General features: G+C 47.6%; 1 protein-coding gene across 1 annotated transcript in view; it reads right to left on the bottom strand.

The window, feature by feature from the left end:
* Nucleotides 1-24,198, bottom strand: part of PITPNM3 (PITPNM family member 3) — a 118,228-nt gene extending 94,030 nt beyond the window's left edge. Inside the window, exon 1 of the mRNA XM_055001601.1 lies at nt 24,132-24,198. Within this exon, the coding sequence (XP_054857576.1) occupies nt 24,132-24,156 (25 nt within the window). The 5' untranslated portion in view covers nt 24,157-24,198. The remainder of the gene's footprint in view (nt 1-24,131) is intronic.
* Between the last annotated feature and the right edge of the window lie 2,180 nt (nt 24,199-26,378).

Raw genomic sequence — 26,378 nt, 5'->3', positions numbered from 1 at the left:
ACCCTTTTTAAACTCCCTGCAAAAATTAAAGAATAACCAATAGTCTCTACAGATTCATCCTACTTTCTACGCTAGCAAGATGCAAAATAATAGCCAGTTAGAAAGAAAGGGTTAGAAACTGCCCAGAATTGAGATCCCTTGTGTCCTCCTCAATCCATAGTTTTGAGGACAAAAGATGGCAATTTGAATGACAAAGGATCCCAAAGAGACCGACTGACTCCCAGCCACGTCATCCATAGGAGGCCAATCCTGCCATCTAGCCCAGTCATAAAAGATCAGAAACAGATAAGATGGCCCACAGAGGTGGTAGCTTGGTAGCACTGCAGTCCGTACGGAGGATATTGAGTAGAACTCCTACCCCATTCCCAGATAACTCGGATGGAAAAACACTCTTCTTGGATGGCTGCCAATTATAGATCTCCCTCCTTGTGCATATTTGTCAAAGTCTGAACCAAAGCATCTTCCAGAAGCTGTGCAAGATTTTTCTGTTCTGATTTTTCCCAAGGAATAGTTTGAACTGGCAGCTGGGGGGGGGGCGTAAAGGTGCTCCCCTGTGCAAGCACTGAGTCATTACTGACCCATGGGGGGATGTCACATCATGAAGTTTTCTTGGCAGACTTTTTGTTATGGGGTGGTTTGCCGTTGCCTTCCCCAGTTATCAACACATTACCCCCAGGAAACTGGGTACTCATTTTACCGACCCTGGAAGGCTGAGTCAACCTTTAGCTGGCTATCTGAACCCGGCTTCCACCAGGATCGAACTCAGGTCATGAGCAGAGCTTGGGCTGCAGTACTGCATCTTACCACTCTGTGCCACGGGATTAAACACTTTTTTCATGTACATATTTTCTAAGTCCTCATACTGAGCTGTAAGTCAAGCAACAGACAGAAATACTTCCACCTTCACACCATTTGAAATTGCCACCTTATGGATAAGACATCTAAACTTAAGCTACCCTGTCCCAAAACTACCACCTCTCCACACAATGGTGAGAGTTTCAGATAAGTGTACGTGTCGGTCTGAAGAAGAACTGCAGAATTTGAGTCCAGTGGCACCTTTAGTATCTGAAGAAGGGAATGTTAACTCTCAAAAGCCTTTACCCGGAAAACCTTGTTGGCCTCTGAGGTGCCACTAGACTCAAATCCTGCCACTCCACACAATGGTAAGAGCTCGGCCTCCTCAGTCTGTTTTCACAGGGAAACTGTTTGGTTTTCATGTTCTTGAAGAGTCACTTCCATGCCTTCAAGACCAGATAGCCTAATAGCTCAAACGAAGTATATCCAAGCAATTTTTTTGTTCGGCTTAATCAGACCACCATCACCTCCAACAAAACACAAGGACAAGATTACATAATGTGGGATTGGAAAAAATATAGGCGTACCCCCCTAATTACTGTAAAGAGTAACACAAGTTCTCAACGTGTTGGTGGTTTTTGTGGGGGGCGGGGGGGACACACAACCAACGCAGGACTGACTCCTGCCCAAAGAAGTCAACAAAGTAGGCTGTCTGCTTTGGAGCCCCCACTCCAACTTCACCCCCTGAACTAGGTGTCACATATCAAACTTAACATGGCCCACCTGAAAGCAGTAGGATTTAACCCCAAAATATTTCAGGCAATGAGGCCAGTGCCCAAAGACAATCCCTGGATAGCAATCAGTGGCAGGACCGAAAGACAAGCTTTAAAAACCAATTACTCAACATCCGATAGACACTGTCGGCAAGCTTTCTTCTTGCGTCCCAATTCTTTCCAAAGGCAATTAAGCCTTCATTGACCTTGGAACAAGTTTCAGTGCCGGTAATTTGACTTCAGCTTCTGCCAGTTGCAACTAGTTTTTTTGGCAGTCAGTTCTCTACAAACCAAGATTGTTCATTACATTTCCCCCCCTCTACACACGTGACACACACAGGACACTTGAAGCTGCCTTATATTATTATTGGTCTATCGCATTCAGCGTTGTCTACTCGGACTTCGGGAAGTTCTCCAAGGTCTCAGGCAGAGGTCTTTCACATCAACTTCTCCCTGAATCTTTTAAATGGAGACTGAACCTGCAGGCAAAGTTTGTGAGCCAACTCTTTATAAAGGAAAGATGTTGGACAGGTGGAGATATCATATTGGTCACAGACCACAACTAGCAGATGATATTGGCAATCCTGTTTCTGGACTGCATAAGAGGGCTGGCATGGTGGAATGTTCTCCCATGCACAGACGGCTAGGATAGAACCTGGCAAGGGGCCAAAGCTCATGAGCGCAGCAGCATTGGCTTGCTCACAGGGGGTCCTGGGTTCAACCCCTGGCAAGATCTCAAGTTAAATGGCTTCCAGGTAGGCAGGGATCGGGAAGGGCCCTTCACTACCTGAGTCTACTAGAGAAGACAAGACTGGTCTTCGACAGATTGAGAGTCAGACAGCTTCATGCATCCAACCATCTTCACCTCAGCTAGTTTTCTAGCCAGTCTTGGGCCAGTCACGTGCTTTCGCTCTAAACCAGCCTCGCAGATGACGATAAAATGGAGGCGAGGAGAATGATGTAAGCCACTTTGGAGAGAAAGGCAGGATATAAATGAAACACATAAATACAGGCAGAGAATTTCTATGGTATAGAGGGGCAATCAGCCATGAAATGGTTCAGTCTAGATACAAAGTTACTCCTTCACGTTTGTGAAAACAAAGACCCTGAAGGCAATTTTGGAAAGTTGGGTAAGTCCCTTGACTCATTGGCCGTCGTCACACGGGCTTCTATTTAGCGCGAAAATGGCGCAATTTCCCGGCAAACACCCACCTTATTCCAACACTGATGCGATTTTCTCTCGTCTGCTTTCTGCTTGATAGTTACAATATATTGCGCCTCAGTGTGAATGCCTCACATCGACGTTTTTCGCCTCACCATGCCATAGGCCCACCCTTTTTTCTCTCCTCAATCCCAGAATCCATTTCTCCCGCGACTCCCTCTTCTTTTTTTTTGTAATAATGTCCTTATATCGCTATAACGACATCACACAATGAAAATTTTCTGCTGAAGAAAACAAGTAAAAATGACTGAACTGCCATTAGAGAAATTTTTATTTTAACCCAAAACCACACCTTGCTAAAAATGGCCGTGTTCAGTCATTTTCCGTTTTTTTTTTTAACATTAATGTTATTCCGTTATAGCGGAATTAAACGCCAAATTTTTTTTTAAAAAAGGGGGGGAGCTGCTTCTGCGCCCATTAGAGAGAACGGAACAGAGTGCTTAGGTGTGGACAGCTGGGAGCGTGAAGAAACGCGAGGTGACCCAAAGAAACGTTACTGTGCCGATATCAGCGATGACGCTATGTGCTGTAAATTTAACGGAGCAGATGCCCGTGTGACGACGGCCACTATCCCACCCACCCCTCCACTTTCCAGTCCGTAAAACTAACATGATCTTGACCTCTCACCTGCAGGCTTAACGCAGCTGCTAGTATGAACAAGAATTTGCCCATCCAAAGGGTTGTATAAAACTTAACAAAATGATAAAACAAGCTAGCACCTTAAAGGGCCTAACCACAAACTATTTTCCCCAGGGGACTCCCCTAGGTTCAGCAAATCAGCCCGTTCTGATGCTCCAAATTTTCCAATTGCACCCACCTCCTTCCCCACACTCTGTTTTGGCGTAGAGGTTAAGTGGTTGGACTGCAAATCAGCGCTCTGCTGGTTCAAATCCTACTACTACCAACAGGTGGCCTTGGGTAAGTCACTCCTCTCAGCTCCAGCTCCCCAGATGTGGGGGTAATAATAACAACACTGACTTTGTTCATTGCTGAGTGGGGAACTAGTTTGTCTAGAAGAGCAGTATATAAGCATACTGTTGTTATTATTATGTTATTATTCTGCGACTTAGTTCATTTCAATGGGCTTGGCGAAGAAGCCAGGCCCCTCCTGGGAAATAACATCCCATTTTAATTAGAAGCAGAAGGAGTGATATTTGGGATTTCTGACCTCCAGTCCCAAAAGGTATTTTGCCAACTCTGGCACATCAATCTCCTGCTACAACTTGCCATGGGATTTTGCCAGGACTTTGCTGGATGTCGTCAATGGAACATCTCCTCCTAAAGCTGCCGTTTGCCGCACAGGGCACACTTTGCTTCCGCAGACTGCCGCAGGGTGCAAAGCGTGGAGGCTTTCAAATAGACAAAGCTTCTGGATGTTAAACACAAGAAGTCTATTGACTGCCGAAAAGGGAGGCACACGCCAGAAGGGATGTGCCGGCTGCATTCTAACACATTGGTGCAATTACTTTTGAACAGACAAAAGCAACAAGATCCTGCCAGGTTTTATTTAAACACTGACCATTAAGCTCAGGTAGCTGGCTGACACATTTCTGAAAAAAAAGTCTCTCTGCAAACGATCCAACATTATTTCCAAACCTTCCCATTATTTCCTCCAGACGGTACACAAGGCTTTTCATGCTTTGAAATCAAGACAGATTAGTGTTGGAGCACAGACACGATTTTAAGCCCAAGAGGGAGACATCAGTGTTTATTGTACAGGTCAAACTCTTAGAAGCCATACCAGAGACAGAAAGACACAAGGAAAATGAGACTGTAAATTTGGGGTAGAACTGCTGTAATTAAGATAACAAGATTTGAATCCAGTAGCAAGATTTCCAGCGTACAAGCGTTCACTAGTCAGGCTCTTTGGTTTGCTTCCTGAGCTAAACTCTTGAAAGCTTAAGACCCTGAAAATCTTGTTGGTCTTTAAGGTGCTACTGGACTCAAATCCTGCTGTCTGAAGGCCAACACAGCTACCCACCTGAAAATAGATGCAGGATATAAGCTTCCAAGCTACACCATTATCTTCTTCAGTTTGGATTTTTTTACAGGGTGTGTTTGAGGGAATGGATGTTAAACCAGGTTGCTTTTATTTCATTATCCTGTGAGGACTCTGATGAATCTCTGGCATGTTGGATATATTTACATGTGCCCTATTGCTGCCAATTATATTCTCACAGAAAACACTTGAACCTGGAGCACAGCTGTGTGCCCTGAAATTTTACCACTTACGGCGTGCATATTCATGCTTTCTACGCAAGGGGTTTGTAGCTTTTGAAGCAGTTGTTGGCTCCACAGGTTCCCAAGGTCTACGAAAAACAAGCTATTTCCCCTCCCTGCAATTGCTGAAGACCTTGACCACAACCTCTGACAGCAGAAAGGAACAGCCCGATTGTTAGCTGCGATCAAGCCTGAATCTGAAGCTCAGTTAACAAGCCATATGCTACTTGCAGCAGGTCTTACGTTTTCTTCCTCAGATGGCACAAAGGTCCAATAAAAAAAAACCCAGTGGATTGGCTGTGCTAAACCCCAATTAGATTCTGAAGAAATGCAAAAATAGCTTGTTCTGTTTCCATGTAGAAAGAAAACGCACCAGGGACCATAATGCCCCTTCTCGACCTTTTCAGTTTCTCCAAGGAATGAAGCTTGCAACAAAAAATATAACCCAACAGAGCTTAGTTTCTAGAAGAAGACGGCCTGGGTCTCAAGCCAGATGTGCCTTCTCCTAACCTTAAGAAAGGAGGGAAATGCTCTCTGTACATGCTCTGGGTGACTCTGCTATTTATTGTTACTTCAAGGGTGCCATTCCCCAGCTGTGCTTTGTTGAGTCCTGCTGCCAATTAGTCTCCCAACCCAAAATACAATGCACAATTTACCTTCAGAGAATGCTAATTAAGCCAGGTTTTTTTTCCTTTTTGGCTTAGAAAAGGGGAAAGAAAAGTTATGCAAGCAGAAGAAAATGAAGTTGTGATGGCGAGTCTTAATTCTGCTCAAACTTGGAAGCTAAAAATACCCACTGCAGGGACACACGGCGCATGCTGATGAGAGAGAAAGCAGTGGAGAGAATGCCAATGAGCTCCGGCTGACGCAAGCAAGCGGCTGCGTACCGAAGCACGCCAAGTTTCAGTGTGACATCAGGGGCTAATTCGAGAGCTGCAGATGCAAACTCCACTCTGTCTCAGGAAGGAGGTGGGGCAGGCAAGGTCAGCTTTACAAAGAGGAAGGAAGAAGGGGGGTAAGCTTTCAGTTGACCCCCCCCCCACCATTAATTCAGCCTCTAAACTCCGAAGCTAGGATTCCTGCATGGGAAACCACAGCATTAGCAACCTCCAGATGCGCAACTGTTTCATGCATTGGCACACACTAAACACATGTGCCAAATTCATTGTGAGACTTCTTGCAAAGTAGAATCCCACATCTCCATATAGGCAGGAAGTGTGGAAGAAGACCCAGTCCTCCAAACTGTACAATTCTTATCTTCCTGCTGACGTTCATGTTAGTAGACAAAGAATGCCAGAGAACCAGCATAGTACAATGGTTAGGGTTTCAGACTATGCTCAGGAAAGAGCAGAGTTCAAATCACCACTCTGCCAAACAAGATCATTGGGGTGAGGGTGGGCCACCTTGCCTACCTCACAGGGTTGTTGTTGTAAGCAGGGCTTTTTTCAGCTGGAACGCAGTGGAATGGAGTTCCGGAACCTCTTGAAAATGGTCACATGGCTGGTGGCCCCTCCCCCTGATCTCCAGACAGAGGGGAGCTTAGATTGCCCTCTGCGTCTGCACAGAGGGCAAGCTAAACTCCCCTCTGTCTGGAGATCAGGGGGCGGGGCCACCAGCCATGTGACCATTTTCGCCAAGGGTGATTTAAACTTTTAAAAACTCCCCCCTTGTTCCAGTTTACCCAAAGTGATGTCATTGGCCCTGGGAGCATGCGTGCACTTTTGCGCACACACATGTGGTACCAGGGGCACCACCTCCCGCCACGAGTTGCCCCCTGTGCTGGCAACCCACTGAGTTCCACCACCTCTTTTCCCAGAAAAAAAAGCCCTGGTTGTAAGAATAAATTGGGGAGGTCAGACCCATGTATTCTGCCCATAGGACCTTGCTGGAAGGGGCGGGATTAAAAATGGAGCAGATAATGAAATAGGGAACATTTCTTTCATTGGAGAAGATGGAGTCTTATTTTGCCTTTGAAGGGATGGGAAGAAATGACGAACAGTGTGCTGTTTTAGCAAAGCAGAGGCAAAGAATTTAGGGCACTGGCTTAATGGGGTAGTAGTTACTCCCCAAAGCGTTTTGAACCATGTGGCAGTCCCCAATCCCTGCCACCTCTAGGTAACAAGACTTTTGAGTAACAGGGCTGAAAAGCCCTCTCCCCGCTCCTGAAGACTGAGACTTGGGCAGTATTAGATCAGACAGACCTGAAGACATTTTGTGTGTTCCTATGGCCCTTCCATCCTTCCGAGGTTGGAAAAAAGGAGAACCCAGTTTCCTGGGGGTAAGGTGTAGATGACTGGGAAGGCAATGGCAAACCACCCCGTAAAAAGTCTGCCAAGAAAACATCATGATGCAACATCCCCCATGGGTCAGTAATGATGCTTGCACAGGGGACTACCTTTACCTTTACGGCACAAGGGGCCAAAGTGCTTCCTTTACTGCTCCAGTTGGGGTTCTGCCAGGAATGGGACCATCAGCACTGGACTGTGGCTGCCACACTCAAATCTAACCCATGAAATCCCAACATCAGGGGCTCATGCTGGAGGCAGAAGATGCGGTCCTGTTGACTAGGCAAAAGCAGAAAGCCAAGTTCCCAGGTTTGGCCAATCCCTGGGCTTTTTACTGCCAGCCAATAGCAGGGGTTCTACCAGTAGTTCATAACTCTCAGCTTCCCACTTGTGCAACTCAAACCTAACACTCTGATCCCAGTGGAAGCAGAGACAGCTCAGCAACAGGCAGGACAACGATGGCTACTGAAGAGTCAAAACACACTGAACGACGGGCGTACTCTGCTGAGCATGCAACTCTGCGACTCCAGTTCTGTCACTTACAGGTCACAACTTGGGTACACAGAGCGCAAAGCTGGCCCATATATCAGAATCTCTTTTGCGTGACGCAGACCAAAAAACAAAGCCACCATAGTATGGACAACAGCGAAGACATAAATTCACTTGGGGATTTTCCCCCCTGAAAGGGAAAGTACTCAAAATAGGCTCCAGGGCAACCAGTGAAGCAGATCTGGTAAGCTCAGCAGACACGAGCATCTCTGACTTTTTGGGCATCAGTACTAAAAGAGTGGCAGGGAAAGGTTCAGCAGAGGCCCAAAGCTGGGTGATCAGGTGATTTTTTTTTTAAAGGATGTGATAAAGTGACAACTCTGAAATGGAAAATTTGTAGAGATTTGGGGGCAGGGTCTAGGGAATGTGGAGTCTGGAGAGAGGCAGGAGCTCAGTGGAGATGTGATATCATTCTAGGACTTCCATTTCTCTTAGATTTTATGGTATACCATAGAATCTGCCCTCTGAAGCTGCTACTTCCTTCAAGGGAACTGATCTCTATAGTGGAGAGATTGGTAGTGATTCTGAGGAAACTCCAGGCCCCACCTTGAGGCTGCTAACCTGGAGAGTGAGCCCAGAGGTTCAAGATCTGAAAACCAAAGATGCAAAAGGAGGTGGCCCTGTTGGTCGAATTGATTATGTTCTGCTTCAGCATTTTTTCTACTCTGTATTGGATTCTTGCTAATACTATGTCTTTTAAACTTGTATCTATTTACCCTACGGTATTGTTTATGAAATGTCCTTGATACTGTATTGAAATGTACTTGATACTGATTGTACTAATTTCATACTGTGTAATCCGCCTTGAGTCTCAGTGAGAAAGGCGGACTATAAATGACATAAATGAATAAACAAATGAATGAAAGTATTATCTATATATTCTCTGGAAACCTCATGGATGCTGATACCTGACTGCATAAGCCAATACATTTCTGACTGCACTCACTGACTTGACTATATTCTGACTGCATAAGATGTTTTAACTATCTTCTTGTAGAGAGACAGGATATGAACTTTCAAAATAAATGAAGCCTCTGCAGCTGCAAAAGGTTGGGGTGGCTTGGCTTGCTTCCATATACCAAACACCCGAGGGTATTTGTTTTGCAGGTACCTTTCTACCCGGCCGTGGGTCCTTGACTGCTCAGAAGAAAGGCAGAAATATAAATATTCAAATAAGTAAATAATGATATTCTGCAACACAATCTGGCCTGCTCTGATTGGCCTCGGATGTAGATGGATTTTGCTCTGAACAGGGTACTAAAAAACGAACACAACTGCGCTCAGTAACTTAGGTCTGAAACAACCCAGGAAGAGACCGTGGTGGGTCTTACACTTGTGAACCGAGTCAGCAGTCTAGCAGAAGTATCACCATTCTTGCCATTGACTGAGAGGCAGGCTGTTTTGTCTGCATGCTCAAATTGGAAAGCAAGTTGCTAGATGGCTTAAGCATTTGGAGACTTCCACAGATTAAAGTGGTATAACAAGCGGAAAATTGCTGCCCGCCCCTGATGGATGGTATCCCACCTTACCCTTTGCATAGAACGAAAGGGAGCAGGCAATTTAAACAACAGCCTGTCTCTCCCCTCACCTCCTCTGAGACCAAGAAGGTCACTGCAGAGCCTCTGAAAAGTTCACATCGTGCGTTTCATACTCTCAGACAACGAGCCTCGTTAAGGCTTGCCACCCATTTGCATCCGCTGCTGTCTGCCACGCAAGAAGTCGCATCCCTCTGGCATTCACCAAGCAGCAAGACTTTCAAACACCCTGAAATAATATTTATTTTTCAAGAGCTATTTTCTCTCCTGTGCGGGAACACGCTTGCACGCAGCCTGCTGTTTAAACATTACGGAGCTGCTGGAGCCCAGACACACAGTAGCAAATGGCAACGGAGTGGTTTTCAGCTATCCATCTCTGGGCTGCCCTGCCAGCCAAAAAGGAGACAGCTCAAGGATTACAGGGAGCTGGAGCAGAAGGGTGAAAAGCAAGAAACAAATGGGGCAGTGGGGAAAAGCGGAGGAGGACCACAGAGGACCACATGCCACTCTGCTGAGCTGAAGGAAGGCTGAAACCACCCCAGGAGAAAGCGCTGCAAAGTCCAGAATAAAACAGGGGTCTTCTGGCACCTTAAAGATGAAGAAAATCTTAGCTTTTAAACTTATGTTGGAAAAAAATCTTGTTGGTCATTAAATTGCCACAGGGCTCTCAATTTATTTTCCCTGCAAAAGACTGACAGGCGACTCCCTCTGGAATTACTGCAAAACCCAGTACGAAGCAGCATTTGGGTCCAAGGACGACCTCACATTTTAACACATCCTCCACTCTGCAGCTCAACTTTATCCCTGATCTCTCTGCTTCCAGCCTCATCCATCTTATGTTATGCAAGTTATAAACGCTGTCGCTTTTTACGTAAACTGTGAGAGTCTGTGTTGGGTGGGGGAAGATTATCCTGCCACTCCAACCAGCAGCAGTCCAAAAACAGACCATCTGTTCCGATCAAAAAGGCTCTCCCTGTCACTTATAGCAACAAGCGACAGGACTCAAAGGAAGAGACAAAACAAAACTGACAACTCCTTTTTGAAACTCCTGGGATGACTTCCAGCTTGGGCCTCAAAGTTCCTCTTGCCCCAGTACTAGCCCTTGCTTCACTACTGTTCTGAAAGAAATATAACAAAACGATCACCGATCTTAAAATAAACTGACTGCACTCAAAAAAGAAACATGCCGGACGTTCGGTCAAGATCCACCGACACATTTCCAACCTTTGTCCTGAAGCCAAGGGTCCACCCAGAACTGAGTTCGTTTCTGGCTTCCAGAGAAGCAAGCAGAGGTGAAACATACAAAGCTCCCAAATTTAGGGGCTAAAAACCACCTCCCTAGAGCAAAACCTCAGCTTAGGAATTAAATACTTTTAGGCTATAGCTGCCGGGGTGGGAGTTTTCCAGCTGTAAAAGGAGGCTTACGGGCATTCTAAATTATGGCTAAGCTGGACAGAACCAGTTACTGGAAGACCGCCCCCCCCCCCCAGCATGGTCTGATCCGGCAGAACTCTTCTCTTGTGCACTTTTCCTGTTGGGGTTCTGAGGTGGGAAGTAACTGCTACTAGGGGATAGGAGGTAGTGTTGTGGGCAGGGGGGAGAAAAAGTACAGTACTTCCCCCACTTCTACGTCACTTTAAACTGTCCCTCATACTCATCCTTTTTTTCTTTCCAAATTCTGTTTATTGTTTTCAAAATCTCAATGATACAAATAACTTTGACAAGGATAGGTATCGATAAACAATTGTTACATTCAGTATATGTTTTCTAAATTACTATACATTCATATATTCATAAATAGCATATATTTATAATTCACATTCGATCATAACAATGATTATATCTTACTGTATTGAATATCCATCCTATTATGTGTTGTTGTACATGAGCCTGTGGAAGCGGATGTGTGGAGATACCGATAACAGTCATGTTTTGAGGTGATATAGAGGAATTATATACTTCCAATTTACCACAGATCTAGATCTTTAAGTCTATTTTATGGGGAGTCTCTGGCAACCCAGTTCTGACACAGCAGACTACTACAGCCAAATCTAGGGCTGCCAGGTCCAGGTTGGGAAATTCCTGGAGATTCGGGGGTGAAGCCTGGAGAGGGCAAATTCTGGGGAGGGGACAGGCCTCAGAATGGTATAATACCATCGAGTCCATCCTCAAAAGCTGCCATTTTCTCCAGGGGAACTGATCTCTGTCACTTAGAGATCAGTTGTAATTCCGGGAGATCTCCAGCTACCACCTGGAGGCTGGTAACCCTAGCCAAATCTCATTTGTCCCCTCGTAGAGCTTAAACCAATTGACAGGAGGCCCCCACACCTAAACAAAACTGCATCTCCACAATTCATTATGAAGATCTCACACCGGCCTGCAGTTGCCATGGGAACCACTGTGCTGCCATTCCATTAGCAGTAGGCTCAGGACGACTCATCATGCCTCCCTCCACTTTCTGGCTCAGTTAAGGCAATGGGACACAGGCCCCAGAGGGCCCAAGTTGCTGGGGCCTTCTCAAAGCCTTTCCAAGCGAAGGATCCAGGGCTTGACAACAGGCCTTCAAAGCCCTAACCGCACAGCAGCACTGGTGGGAGGCTGTGTTAGACTGCAGACAACTGTGGTTTAAATGCTTACCCTACTGTTGACCTCGATAAGACAGGTCAGGCTTTTGTGATGTGCCAAAAACACACCAGACTTGTTTTACCAGAAGCTAACAATGGGACAAAAGAAATAGGTGCATATCATGGAAGGAGACGCCTCTCTCAAACCACTTTCAGCTCTCAAAGAGAAGTCTCTCTCAAGCCACTTTCAGCGCTCAAATATTGTCTGTCCCTCACCTCAGAGCAAAGAGGACTGTGGCTAAATCGTCTCCAAGCTTTCCCTTCCTTCCAACGCAAATGATGCCAACTTAAGGGTAGCTTGACACAGAGTCACCAACATAGACTCTTGGGTGAGAACAGAGGACCCAAGTTAACTGTGGAAAATAGCCTAGCTGGTGGCTATGCTGGGGAAGGGGGAATGGCAAACACTGATGGTCTCATTTGCCACCCTGAAATGCAATCCATATTCACAGCAAACTTCTGAAGCACCCAAATATTTTTGGCAATGTATAAATGTCCCCTTTGGCATCTCTTCCAGGGCCGTTATTAAGAATCAAACACTAACTGCCTCACTGCATGATTAATAGCTTCAGCTAAGTATGCAATTTCCCTAGTAAATCAGCCAATCTGTTTTAATAGGATTATGAAAGTGCTCTTCTGTAGCATACATACCTAGATTCTTCCAGCCTGTTTCATGAGAGTATTCCCTCTAGGGACAACACTCCCAAGAGGGCCCCAAAGTTACATCACTCCCCCCCCCCACACACACACGATTCCACACTTCCTAGTACCTTCTTTTCTGGCTTCCCAAGGATGTATTTCTGCTCCCCACATGTCATCTAATCAACATGCAACCTTCGTCATGTGCATCTCATTCCCATAAATTCTGCCAACGTGAAGCTTCAGCCGACACATGCCTTGCGCTTTAATCTACAAAGCTCTTTGTTCAAGATGCTGTTGCTGCCAAAGGAAGGGGGGGGGAGAAGACCCAGTTTTTCTGTTCAAGTGTTTCAATAGGCGTTCAAATTTGCCCCTCAAATGATCAACAAGAAGCAGTTTTCCAAAATTAGGATGTGGATTAGAGCAGGCAAACCTTAAACCAAACAAAACAGGTCTGCGTGGAAAAGAGGGAGAAAGCAAGGACACGCTCTTCCTGGTGCTAAGAAACAAGGTTGTAATGGATGGGGCTGCTTTATATAAAGCAAGACCATTATCCCACCTAACCAAAGATTGTCTCTTGTGCCTGGCAGCAACTCTCGAGGTTCTCAGGCAGAAAAAGATCTGCTACCAGGAGTCCTTTATCTGGGACCTTCTGTACACAATGCAGATGCTCAACCACCAAGCTACAGACCCCACCCAAAATAAATGCAGCTGACTGATACCAAATCAGACCTCTGGTCTGTCCATGTCAGCTCCCCCCTCCTCTGACTGGTAGTAGCTTTTCAAGGTGTTAGGCAGAGAAAGCCCAAAAACCTCTGAGCCATGGATGCCACCTGAGATTGCACCAGGGACCTCCCTGCAAGGAAAGCAGGCACTCTTCATCATTTTCAACTGGGAGATGTCAGGCAAAGCTCTAGAAATCTTGCCTGTTTCTTGCTGTCCTCAAGTATGAGGGTGCTGGGAAGAATCTCTAGAGTGCCGATGCCTCCCCCATGTTCACTGCAACGGCAAGAGTTGATCCTTTGCTCTTAAACCAAGAAACAATATGGTGCCAGGCAACATCACCACCTGCTGCGCCCCGATGGAAGTATCAGACAAGTTCACAATGGCCAATAATAATAATAATAATAATAATAATAATAATAATAATAATAAATATTGCAATGATGTGGCATGTTCAGCAGTTGTAGTGTTTCGTGGGCATTATCTATTTGTAAGTCTTACAACAACCTCGTACGTTTGGCCAATATCAGTATCCCCCATATTGGAGCTGAAGCAGATAATGTAGCTTGTCTACAACCACTTGGAGAGTTGATGGCAGGCACAAGATTAAAAGCAGCATCCTATTAATTCAGAGCTCAACACTATGCCAGTTTACAAGCAAGATGAAATTGATATAAGATGTACCTAGCAACAATGCCAACCTGTTTATCCATCAACGCCAGGTCTAAAAGCACCTCCAAGATCTACTGAAGACTTTAACCCCATCTAAGACTAGTAAATCAGTACCAGCCAAACACTTTCCCAACCATCCTCACCTCCATCTTGTCTGGATTAAACTTCAGGTTTACCCTCAATCATAGTCTCAACACTAGGGTTGCCAGACCCTTGGGTGGGTGAATATTAACCAAAACGGCATCCTGTCCCATGTTGTCACTCCCTACTGCATAACTCAGAAGTGACATCACAGTGTTGCAGCACGCTGTAAGATTTCCCCAAAACTCTATGGTAAAAACCACTGCCGATTATGGAGCTGTAAGTAACACTGCAGTGTTATGGGCCACTGTTTCACCTCCTCTACTTTCCCCCCTCACTGCCCTATTAAGTGTGTGTGTGTGGGAGGTAGAGGCCAAGGACAGGAGGTCGCTTAATGGAACAGGCAACCTGGCCACCCTACTCAAGACTCTAGCCCAAAAATGTCACGGCTGCTTCTTATGAGATACAAAGCTGGGTGTCATCTGTCTATTGGTGACAACCCACTCTGAAGCTCCTGATCATTTCACCCAAAAGTTTACCGTAAAGGTTAACACAAAGAAGTGGAGATAAAATGGACCTTTGAGGCACTCCACACACCAGATCCCAACTAGCTGATTCTGCCTCTTCTATAAAACTCTTTGTTTCCTACCAACAAGCAAAGTGCAAAATCAACAGAGGGCTGTCCTTTTCATCCTTGGGTGTCATCAATATGCCGATGACACCCTATTATATCTGATGATGGACGGCCCGACTGCCCCGGATGTCTTGGAGCGTGCCTTCGAAGCTGTGACTGGGTGGTTGAAACAGAGTTGGTTGAAACTAAATCCCACAAAGACGGAGGTCCTGCATGTGGGTCTGGGGTCCATGGGTACGGGACTCTGGCTCCCCACTCTTGATGGAGCGCCGCTTGCGCCATGTGCGAGAGTGAGGAGCCTGGGGGTGATCTTGGATGTCTCCTTGACTACGGAGGCACAGATCGCAGCAGTTGTTCGGTCTTCATTTTTCCATCTGAGACAAGCCCGGCAGCTTGTCACCTACCTGTCGACCCACGACCTAATAGCAGTGATCCAAGCAACGGTTACCTCTAGATTAGACTACTGCAACTCGCTCTACATGGGGCTTCCCTTGGGCTTGATCTGGAGATTACAACTGGTTCAAAATGCAGCTGCGCAGGTGACTGCAAGAGTCCTGATAGGGGAACATATAACACCTATATTACACCAGCTGCATTGGCTACCAGTTGAGTACCGGGTCCAATTCAAGGTTTTGGTGCTGACCTATAAAGCCCTATGCGAACTGGGTCCAGCATATCTGTGGGACCGCCTCTCCCTATATATACCCCAGAGAACACTTCATTCTACACACAAAAAACTTTTGGTGGTCCCCAGTTCTAGGGAGGCTCACCTGGCCTCGACTAGAGCCAGGGCCTTTTCGGTCCTGCCACCGGCGTGGTGGAACTCTCTATCTGATGAAAACAGGGCCCGGCAGAATTTATTATCCTTCCGCTGGGCCTGTAAGACAGATATGTTCCACTAGGCATATGGCGGAAGCTAGGCTGGGCCCCTGCCAGCCGTAGTTCATTTGACTTGAAAAGATCTGTCCACCACCCTATATATATCTATAGATATGGATATATGGGCCACGTCTGAAATGAAGTAACTCTTCCATTGCCACCTGAGAAGTTTTTATTGTATGTAGCGTTTTTAATTTTATTGTAATGTTTTTATCTGCTTTTATGTAAATTAAAATGTTGTGCTCAGCCCTGAGCCCACCTGGAGGGGAGGGCAGACTAAAAGTCTAATATAATAAATAAATAATACATAAATAAATAAATAAATCCCAAGAACTGGATGCAGTTGTTCCACCAGAATATCAGTTAACTGTATCAAATGCTGTTGATTGATCTAACAGTACTGAGCGTGATGAATTGTCCTTATCCACTTCTAGACAGAGACCATCAAACCAAGGCCAACAGGGCTGTTTCAGTCTCAACTCCCGAATGAGAGCTGGGAAGTTAGACTGAAACAGGTCAAAGGCAGAATTGTTAATCTGAAGCCACCTCCAGACACCCTGTTGAAGTTTAGTGTACAATCCAGTCCACTGCCGAAATACCAAGAAGAGGAAATCCTGGTCCTATAAGGTGAGCAAGGTGAAACCTTTGGAAGCTCAGCCAGACTCGAATTGTGTGAAAGACTCCTTTCCTGACCTCGATGTGGACTTCCATCAGTAAAATTCATCCATAGCGGGCAACCTTTGCACCTCTTTGTATGCTCTGGAGGAAGAACTGGGAGGGGAGCTACAGCCTTAAATCTCTACATATCCAATGAGGTCATTCATTTTAGCAGCAAGTGTTATTAATTCTCTTGTATTTTTATAAGTTATGTTGATGTAGCTTATTAGAAGCAAAGGCTACAACTCACCACCTTTAAAAAATTGCCTGGCTCACCAGATGGCTCCAAGATACCTAAGAGCGTGGCTCTGTTCCCGCAGACCTTATGCAAGAATTTGCAATGGGGGCATAAGCACCCTCAGGGACTTCTCTTGGCTGCTCTGGACCCCTCACATTGGCTGCTGACCATATTTAGAATCTCACAGCCCCACCCGCAAGCCCCTGCTACAAATCCCAAGTTGTGCCCAAAACCAGTCATAGCACTTCAGCATCCCAAAGACTATCCATTGTATTACGGCTACAATCCAAGAGGGCTTGCAGTAACACTGGGAGAAATCCAACTTTGAACATCTGGCCACCATCACCCATTCCAGGTGCCTAAGTGCTATTAAATTCCCCCAATTTGCTGGAGGAGAGCAGTTTGTTTGAATGGAAGTCCATGTCTAAAGTCCAGTTTGGTTCATGGAGTATTACAATCCAGCCTGTATTATAATCCATCTTGTATGTGCATTGCTAGAAACAGTGTGGTTAGGGTTTTCCTGGCTCGGCTTGCTACCCTTCCTTTGGAAGGAAAAGCAGGTGGGCAGGTAGATCCTTAATAAACTCCAGCAAGCTACCCCAAGCTAGCCGTCATGCTCAGATCCTACAAGCCGGTTTGTTTCAAGTCTCAACATGAACATCCTGAGCTGATCCCCGCAGCACTGGCAGACACTTCAATGCCAGCATGCAATCAGCATGGGCACCCCTGACAACTTCTGGCACTGCCCTATAGCGATGTCAATGCCAGGGCATGCCCACAGCTAAAGAGCAAGGTTACAAAAGGCTTTGGTTTGGGGAGCCCATCACCTTTTACCTAATCAGCAGCTTGCTGTAACAAGCCCAGTACGTCCTTGGCACAAGCCCTGCAGTGGTTTGCTGCCACTTGCATTCTCAATTCAGTGGAGGAAAAAAGAGTCAGGGAAGGAACTTTACTGCAAGCTCACACACGCCCCAGAAGATGGAACTGGCCTTTCCAAGTTGTATGTTTCAGAGTGGAGACTGTACAAACGCTTCCATTTCAGCTAACGCCAACAATAGCAACAACAACAAGAGTAACAGCCTGTCATTCAGGAGGGCTGTAAACAGCAACTTCTTCCTAGGCTGGCCATGGGATCTCTGCAGCTCCTTTTTTGCAATTTCAGAAGTCCAAGACTTATCTCTGTGTAGGTTTCTCTGCCCTAATTTTGCTAGCCCAGTAAAGCCCAATCTCATCAGATCTCAGAAGTTAAGCATGGTCAGCCTTGGTTAGTACTCGGAGAGGAGATCACCAAGGAATTCCAGCCCAGGGTTGCTACACAGAGGCAGGCAATGGCAAACCACCTCGGAGCATCTCTTGCCTTGAAAATCTGGTGGGGTTGCCATAAGATGGCTGCAACTTGTCAGCGCTTTCCACCACCATAGGTTTCTCTAACCACACCAGTAAGGATCAAACCGCTCTTAGATTCAGTATTCCTTTGCTCTCAGAAGTCTAGCTGTGAACTCACACTTCTCTTCCTTAAGCAGAAAACCCACAAGATTTAGCAAGAGCTAAGACAAGACATTTCCCAATAGATCGATACAGCAATTTATCTCCTTTGCCCACGCACGCTGCCTCAAAAGTACGCAGAGGGATTCGCTTTAAACTTTTATTTTGCAGAAGTTGCCCAGAGCCTCAGATCATAGCACACGAGTTTTCCCTTTTGCTGCACAAACAGCTAACGGAGTGGTTCTCTGTGGCATAGAAGCCACAAGCAACCAGAGAACGCCGGCAGGACCACGTGCACATATTTGGAACTCTGCTAGTGTATTTCCTAACTTTGGCTAATGTAATGAGCCTGGGGTTGCCAAAATACGTAGAACGGTTCTCCAAGCTGGAAGTGGTGCCCCTGATCCGGAAGGAGCACAGCCGAACGTAGAGAAATTGGGCAATGTGCCAAACACACAGCGCTTATTCCTAAGACTCACCAGATCTCATTTCTCAAGCTGTGAACCCTTTCCCCAAACATGGCGGGTCAGATGCCTCAAAGGAAACTTGCTCCTGTCTGTTGTGGGGAGGGGATATCATTTGGAGACAATCCCGCCCCCCCCATATGTCATGCCCATGTTCTGAATTTCCAGCACTCCTTTTTAAAACAAAAGGTAAGTGTAATGATTTCAAGTAAATGTGTGCATGTATCTTTAAATGCTTGATGAGATAGGTGAAGAGTGGGGGTGAAAGAGAGGGATGAGTGAATGATACGATTGGTTGATGACTGAGAATGTGGGCAGAGTGAATGCAGTTTGAGACTGACAGGGCAGAGAGAAAAGTTTCAGTAAGAAGAAAGCAGGCTAGCTGTGTGCTGCCTGAGTATACTGAAGTATTTATGACAGAAATATAACCTGTGTGGGACCTGAACTGAGCTTGTTTGTGAAAGGACACTCAGTCAGGGAAAGGGAGGCCAGCTGTGTGCTGCCTGAGCAGGTTTCATATTTCTGTGAATGAGAGTCAGAGAAAGAGAGGCTGGCTGTGTGCTGCCTGAGGAGTTCGAGCATTTCTGTGAGAGAAATATTGAGTTAGAGAAGGAGGCTAACTGTGTGTGAAGCCTTAGAAGAGATCTGTCTGAATGAGTTCATAGGAAGTAACTTTAAGAACCGAGAACCACATTTATGAAACTGATACGCTTCTTGACTAAATAAAAGTTTATTTTGTTTTGTTATATCCCAGAGTAGCTGTCATTGCTTTATCCCATTCCTATCCTCCGGGCCACATAGAACCACGAAGGAGCCTGACGCTTAGGAACATTACCAAAGGGAAAACTTAAATAAAATATATTGGAATATAATATCCCTGGTGGCAGCAAACTACCCAGAGGGTGTTAAGGGAAAGATTAAAAGAAATATCTACACAAAGAAAGTAAAGGTCATAACAGTAAGTCTCTAGCTCTTTTTTCTTATAGAGCTATAAAGGGGCAACATCCCTGAATTTGTTGCAGTTCCATGGACGAGTAGAAAATAGTCACTGAGGTCCCTCGGAGCTCGACACACAGTCCTTGGAGGAAAGCTACACCAGTCCTTCCAATGCAGATTCATAGCCTAGACTTGCCTTGAATCTGAAGGGAAGAACACCCACCTGCCCACTGGTGGCAGAGAGTGTCCTCAAATCATAGCTGACTTATGGTGACCCCTGGTGGGGTTTAGAGACTAACAGAGGCAGTTTGCCATTGCCTGCTTCTGCAACCCTGGTCTTCACTGGAGGTCTCCCATCCAATTCCTAACCAAGGTCGACCCTGCTTAGCGTGTGAGATCTGGTGAGATCAGGCTCACCTGGGTTATCCAGGTCAGGGCCGCCTGCCCTCTGCCACTCAGCCAACGGAAGCCAGGAGGGCACCAGCTGCTATCAAGGTACCTCCTGCGTTTCTAGAGAAAACTTGCCAGAATTTCAGACAGGCAATGCCCAAAATACTAGCATGAATACAGTTCTGGATTTTGGAGATCTCCTCAACGCGATTCCCAAACATAGGTGCAAGGCTTACGCCTATAGCACTTATGTACGCCTTAGACCTGTAACAACGCATAGGGCTCTGTTCTGGAGCCTGGAGACCAGCCTTCAGCTGTCAGTGTGCGGCTGTGTAGAAATGAGTCACAGAGTTTGGCTGTGGTTCCCACCCCAAGCTCAATAACCCAGCAATCCTCCTACAAGCTTCCCAAATTTAATCTTATTAGCAGTCAGTTATTGAAGCAGCAAGGACTCATCTCTGTCCAAATTAACAGAAAATAGATGGATCCCTCCCTACTGCTATACTGAACCTCCTCAAGGCAGGAAATCCTAATACACCCTACCTTGGAGGAACCTCCCTCCGTTTCCCCTAGGAAAGTTAGCGCACAAAGTTGTTTTTCCTGTTCTGTGGGGAGGGCTTCATGTCAAAGCAACAAAACGGCTGTTTCTGTTACATAAAGAATCTCCTAAGCTCTCTCTCTCTGTCTCAAGTATCCAAGAAAACAGGCAGGAATCACTATAAGCTGTTCCTGAAGTCAAGAGAAGGGAGGCGAGGGAACCAGTCACCCCATTAAAATAGGTAAACATAGAAGAAGAATATCACTGTCCAAGAAGGATTTTTATTCTTTAAAAAATCAAATGACTTGGGAAATGGCATAAAAGAGGCAGCCTTGCTGATGAACCCCCCCCCTTTATAGGGTTAGAGCAGGAAGCTCTCCCCTCCAAAGAGGAAAAGGTAAACAAACAAGGATTTAACCCAATTGTTAAGATAAAGCCTCAGGGCTTTTTTTCAGCATGAATGCAGTGGAATGGAGTTCCGGAACCGCTTGAAAATGGTCACATGGCTGGTGGCCCCGCCCCCGGATCTCCAGACAGAGGGGAGTTGAGATTGCACTCCCTGCCGCTGTCTGGAGATCCGGGGGCAGGGCCACTGGCCATGTGACCATTTTCTCCAAGGGCAACCCACTGAGTTCCACCACCTCTCTTCCCAGAAAAAAAGCCCTGTAAAGCCTTATTGGCACAGAATCATGTTTGCTACTTTGCTAAAAAGACACCTCCAGGAGGCACACAAGCAGAACTGGGAGGCAACAGCTTGCCTTGACTGTTGCTCTGCAGCGACTGGTATTCAAAGGTACACTGCCTCTGTACATGGAGGCTCCATGTAGCTGCCAAGGCCAATAGACCTGTCCTCTCATATTAAACATGCTTCTTGTGGGGAGCAGAGTTCTTCTACTCTTCAGTGCAGGCACAGGGTAGGGAGGCTGCAGTTCCTCATCTTTGAAGTTACATGAACAGAAGAGGCCTGACACACACTTGTGTCCACTCAGTTCTACACAACTGCAGCATTGGCATTCCACCGGGGGAACAAAAGGGCACCCTCCTTTGCATCTGAAAGGGGTACTGGGGATTTTCTGCTTCCCTGTTAACAGAAGTGTTTCCTTTGGGGGAATGCATGACAGCAGCTAGGTGGAACAAGCAAAGAGGGGCCCTTAAAATCAAGAAGAAAATCAGAGACACAAACGGAAGACTGATCTTTGAAGGCCCAGCACAGAGAGAAACCCAAAAAGGTCCTATTCTTACAATCCAAATCCTATCGCATTGTGTACTGGATGTCCCATCCTCTTCATTGTATCGACTTGCTCAGCGTAATCCACCTTGAGTCCCTCTGAGAAGGCAGATTATAGACGATGTAAATAAAATTTTGCATGACAGGGCAAAGGGCAAGCAGCTCCTCCATTCTCTTGGGCCTCCTTCTTCAGGGAAACACCCACAGGATTCCGATCCGGCCAGGCTCTCACAGCGAAAATCAGTTTGGAGACAGACCCTCGGAGTGCAAATAGCACGCACCGGTGTGGAAACACAAGCAGTTCCAGGGTGGCTCAATACACAGCTAAGTTTCCCCGAGCAGGACAACCACAGCCAGTCTTGTTGCCCAGGGTCCGTTTTTGGAGACGTGACTTGCAAAATATACCCCGGGAGAGGAGAGAATGGACTTGAGAGTGGATACTCTGGAAATCTTGGTCTTTAAGGTGTGAATGGACTCGAATCTTGCTCTTCTATTGCACACCAGCTCGGCTATCCACCTGAAACTATCTTACAGCACGAGCAGTAATCGGTCTGGAATCTGGGAATCCGAGCTCAGCAGGCAACATCCCCCAGCTAGTGAGAAGGGGATGGGATGCATCGAGAATTTGGAAAGAGACCCAGAGCAGTTAGCTGGCAGAAGCATCCTTGGGTGTGCACTCCTGGGAAGGGGAGCACAATTGCTAATTGTGCTGCCAGCTGCGACAGGAGCTCATTCGTCTCCATTTCTACTCAGCGTGCATATTTGAAAAGACAATAAATACCACCACCTGATCATAAAACTGATATTTCCTTCTCCGTGCCTTAGCCTAGCTGGTGACCTTCAAACACAGATTCTTCCCATTTATTCCCACCTCCACCACCCTGAGCTGTCTGAATAGGCTCCCGCCACCCTTTCCCTTTCAGTGCCCAGTGCCTTGCACTGCTTCCCAGGTGATGTTGCTTATCTGTTTCTACCCCTTCTGTGAAAATTTGGGGGTAATGCATCAGCCTCCCCCTTCCTTATTGAGCCTGGATATTTGCAATTGGAATTAACACAGAATGGTTTTCCTGTTTATCCCTCTCTAGTCTTTAAACTTAATGATGGGTCCCTCCTCAAGGCAGGGACCCATCATCTCATACTCCGCAGCACCACACCTGCTACAAAAACTAACAGTGCAGCCCTATGGACAGTTACTCCAGTCTAAGTCCATTAACTTCAATGGGCTTAGACTAAAGTAACTCACCGTAGGATTGCTCTGTAAGTGCGAAAACACCTTTGAAAGTCTCCACTCCCTCCTCAAAAGTAAAACCTGAAGCTATTCCAAAACTTCTCCCCGGTTAGCGGAAGCTGGAAGCTGAGAAAAGCATTTTTGATCAGTCTGTTGAGGAAGACGTCAATACCAAAAATATACCGAGCCACCAGACAGCCTGGGGATTCCGCCAGGTTTCACACCTGCATGCTTCTACTGATCCAATGAAAGTAAGGGAGATCCACAAAGATGGCCAGAGAGAGAGGAACGCTGCAGGCTCAAACCACGATCCATCCAGAAACTGGACTGCTATGCTGTCAGCGCCAGGGAAAGGCCAGTGTGCAAGCTGGTGCCCAGACCACCACCTGCCTGATCTGGAGGCACCCGCCTGCTCCCCTTCTTTCTCAGCTGTTTCACATGAACCCCACTGGCTCTGTCCCTATTAGAGTGCAGCCGCCCCACCCACAGCGAGAGCCCCCTTGGAAAAAGTCAACCTGCATCTGCCAAGCGCCGTTTGGGGCCTGGACCTGGGGCAGCTCTGCCCCAAAGCGCCACAACGCTGGCAAACCGCTGGGAGAACATCTGGTCACCTCCCCCCAGGTCTCAGCCTCTGGCACAGCCTCTCTTCCGCAGCGGGAGGGGTGACCTCTCCACTGCGTTGGAAACCCAGATCTAACTGGATTGCGAGAGGCTTTGGGGGCTTCTCCCCGCGCTGGCAGAAGCCAAGCCAAGAGACCTCTCCCGGATTGAACCAGGCACTTCTTTCGCTCCCAAAAGGAAAATGCAAAATGCACAAGGCTTGGATTTTGAAGGGGTGAGGGCAGGCGGTGCAAAAGAGCTTCGTCTGCGGCAGAGCCCAGGATAAAGCCCCCGGAGGGCAAGCATTTCCAAAAATACAACCCGCACCGGAGCGCAGAGAAAGGGAGCGCAGACCCGTCCTTCGCGCAACAGCGGGCGGGCGAGCTGGGCGGGGCGGGGGGAGCAGGCCGCTCCCCCAGGACAAAGCCCGGCGCCCCCTTCCCTATGCGCCTACAAGGTGCGGCGCGCCCCCTTGGCATTCTGCACATGTTCAGAGGGCTGCTTCCCTAGCGCAAAAGGGGCCGCTTAGGTGATTGGCATCTACCTCCCCCACCCCACACGCCTACATCCCGTCGCGAAGCGGCTTGGGGGCGGATGGGGGGCGCATTCCTGGCTTTGCACAAAAACGCTGCAGCCCGCGAAGCGAGAGGGCGCTGCAAAGGGGCTCCGGGGCCACGCCGAGCGGCCGGGCACGTGCGTCCCGTCGGAGGCCCGGCGCCGGCGGGCTGCCACTCACCTGGGGGCGGCGGTCCGGTCGCCATCGCCTCCTGCTCCGCGCGGCGCAGCCGGCCCGGGCTGCTCAAGCTGCCGCCCTGCCCGTCTCCGGAGCTGCGTCTCGCTTGGCCTGCCAGAGCCGCCCCCCCCTCCCCCTCCTTTAAAGGCGCCGCGGCCAATTCGCTCCAGGGGGAGGGGGCAAAGCGTGGGGAGGGGCAGAGCCCCCTCCCCAAAGTTAGCCGGGCAGCCCTCCGCCCCACACGGCCGGTGGGCGCACTTGTCTCTCCGCTTGGGTGGGGTGGCTAAAGGGGTACGTTCCCCCCTCCTTTTAACTGGTCTATGAGAGCTATGCAGAAATCTGGGGCGGTGGGGGGGCGGTGGTGTGCCAGCACCTCCCCTTTCCAAATTTCTGCCTGTCACGCCTCTGTTAAGCGCAGTTGATCTGCTGAGGAAAGCCATATGCGGAGGGCATCTGTCTCTCTTAGGGCTGCCAACTTCCAGGTGAAGACGTCCCAGAATTATAACTGATTTCCAAATTACAGAGATCTGTTCCCCAGGATAAAATGGTTGTTTTGGAGGATGGACTTCGGCATTTCACTCCACTGAGGTCCAACCCTGCCCCAAACCCTGCCCCGGGACTCACCTCCAAATCTCCAGGAATTTCACAATTCAGAGTTGGCAACCCTGTTTTGAATCTTTTTTTCTATATATCTTCTCCCTTTCCCTACCCAAACCCAGCTTTCTGCACCAAGTTGCAGCCAGAGACCTCTTCATAAGCCAGAGGAGAAAGGAAGGAGCATGTGCAGAGTGCAAAGAACATCTTAGAAATTTAAACATCCCTCCCTCCTTGCTGAAGTGCTAGCGAAGGCCGCCACTCCAAAGCAAGTACCGTAAGAGCTGTGTATAGAACCATCTGCCCTTCCCAACACAATTCAATCTCTCTTCAAGCACATATCAAAGAAGACTCCATCCCCCCTTTGGTTAAACATGGTTACATGTGTCTTTGAAGTGATGCCCGCCCCCAGAGCCCAAAAGGGAGCTCAGGGCAAGTTCCTAGCCACCAGAAGAACCACCACAAAAACCACAACCCTGGATATTAAAGGAAGACCTGTTAAAACAAAGGGACATATCCTTCCCACTACCACCAATGATGAATGGGTAGGGGAGAACTGATTACACAGAAGGGAAAACACAGCAGGAGAAAGTGTTAAAGGGGGAGGGAGTTTATGGGTCTCTTGGTCCCACCGCAATCATGCGCCTGAGCATTTCAGAGGACTCTTTCGACCGACAGTTTGGAGGCCTGCTGGGTGACGGAAATTGCACAGCCCGACTCTTCCTTTGGAGCAAGCAGTACTGAGAGCAAATGCATGGACGTGGGGGGGAAGGGAAATGCTCTCGCCCGAAAACATTGCCCCGGCAGTCTGCCCTGCAGTGGCGGACTCTGAACATGACTGTCCGTAGTTTATAGCAAGTTGGCTGGAGAAACCAGATGCTGGTGTCCTTTGAGAAAGACAGTATGCTTTAATACCTCGGAGGACGGAGGCAATAAAGAGCCTGCTGTTCAGTCAGAGGCAACACCACGAATGACTGCTGGAGTGGAAAGAAAGAGACCTTGAGCTTGCCCCGGTGGAAGTTATACGGCTGGCAGGCCTGAATGAGGGGGGGGGCTCTTTCTGATCATTATAGAGCACACCAATTGCTGGCAGCAGGTAGGCCATCAAAAGAAAGCTGTAGCCAAACAAAAGTGTGTCGAAACAGTCTCCTTGGTTCACATGTAGGTGGGGAGAAGCTTTGACTCAGAAACCCCATATATAGCCATGAAAGGGGCTGCCGCTGTCAATAGTTTGCCTGGCAAAACTACAAGGGAGACAGGCGTGAACCCACGGTGGCTCAGGAGAGACTCTGCTTTGCATGCCGAAGGGCTCTCCTTCAAAGCCCAGCATCTCCAAGTTTGAAAGGCTCAAGCAGCCGGTGAGGTGACCTTGACCTGAAGCCTTGGAGAGCTGCTGCCGGGCACAGCAGACAAAACTAACCTTGATGGGCCAATGGTCCGATTCCGTATAAGGCAGCTTCGTGTATTCATAAGACTCGGGCATAAGAGGGAAGGGCTGCATGTTTAACTTGTCTGTGATGTTGCCATTCCCATCCGCACACTCTGTTCCTCAAGGTCGCAATCCCTCTTTGCAGCCTTCAAATTAAAATCTGACACAATTAAGTGGACACCAGGGACGCCAGTAACTGTTTGCACTTTCAAGTAGGATTCACGCAA

This window comes from Eublepharis macularius, chromosome 17, assembly GCF_028583425.1.
Source record: "Eublepharis macularius isolate TG4126 chromosome 17, MPM_Emac_v1.0, whole genome shotgun sequence".
NCBI classification, from domain to species: Eukaryota; Metazoa; Chordata; class Lepidosauria; order Squamata; family Eublepharidae; genus Eublepharis; species Eublepharis macularius.
Note: the sequence above shows the minus strand (reverse complement) of the source record. Positions and strands in the feature narration are given on the sequence as shown.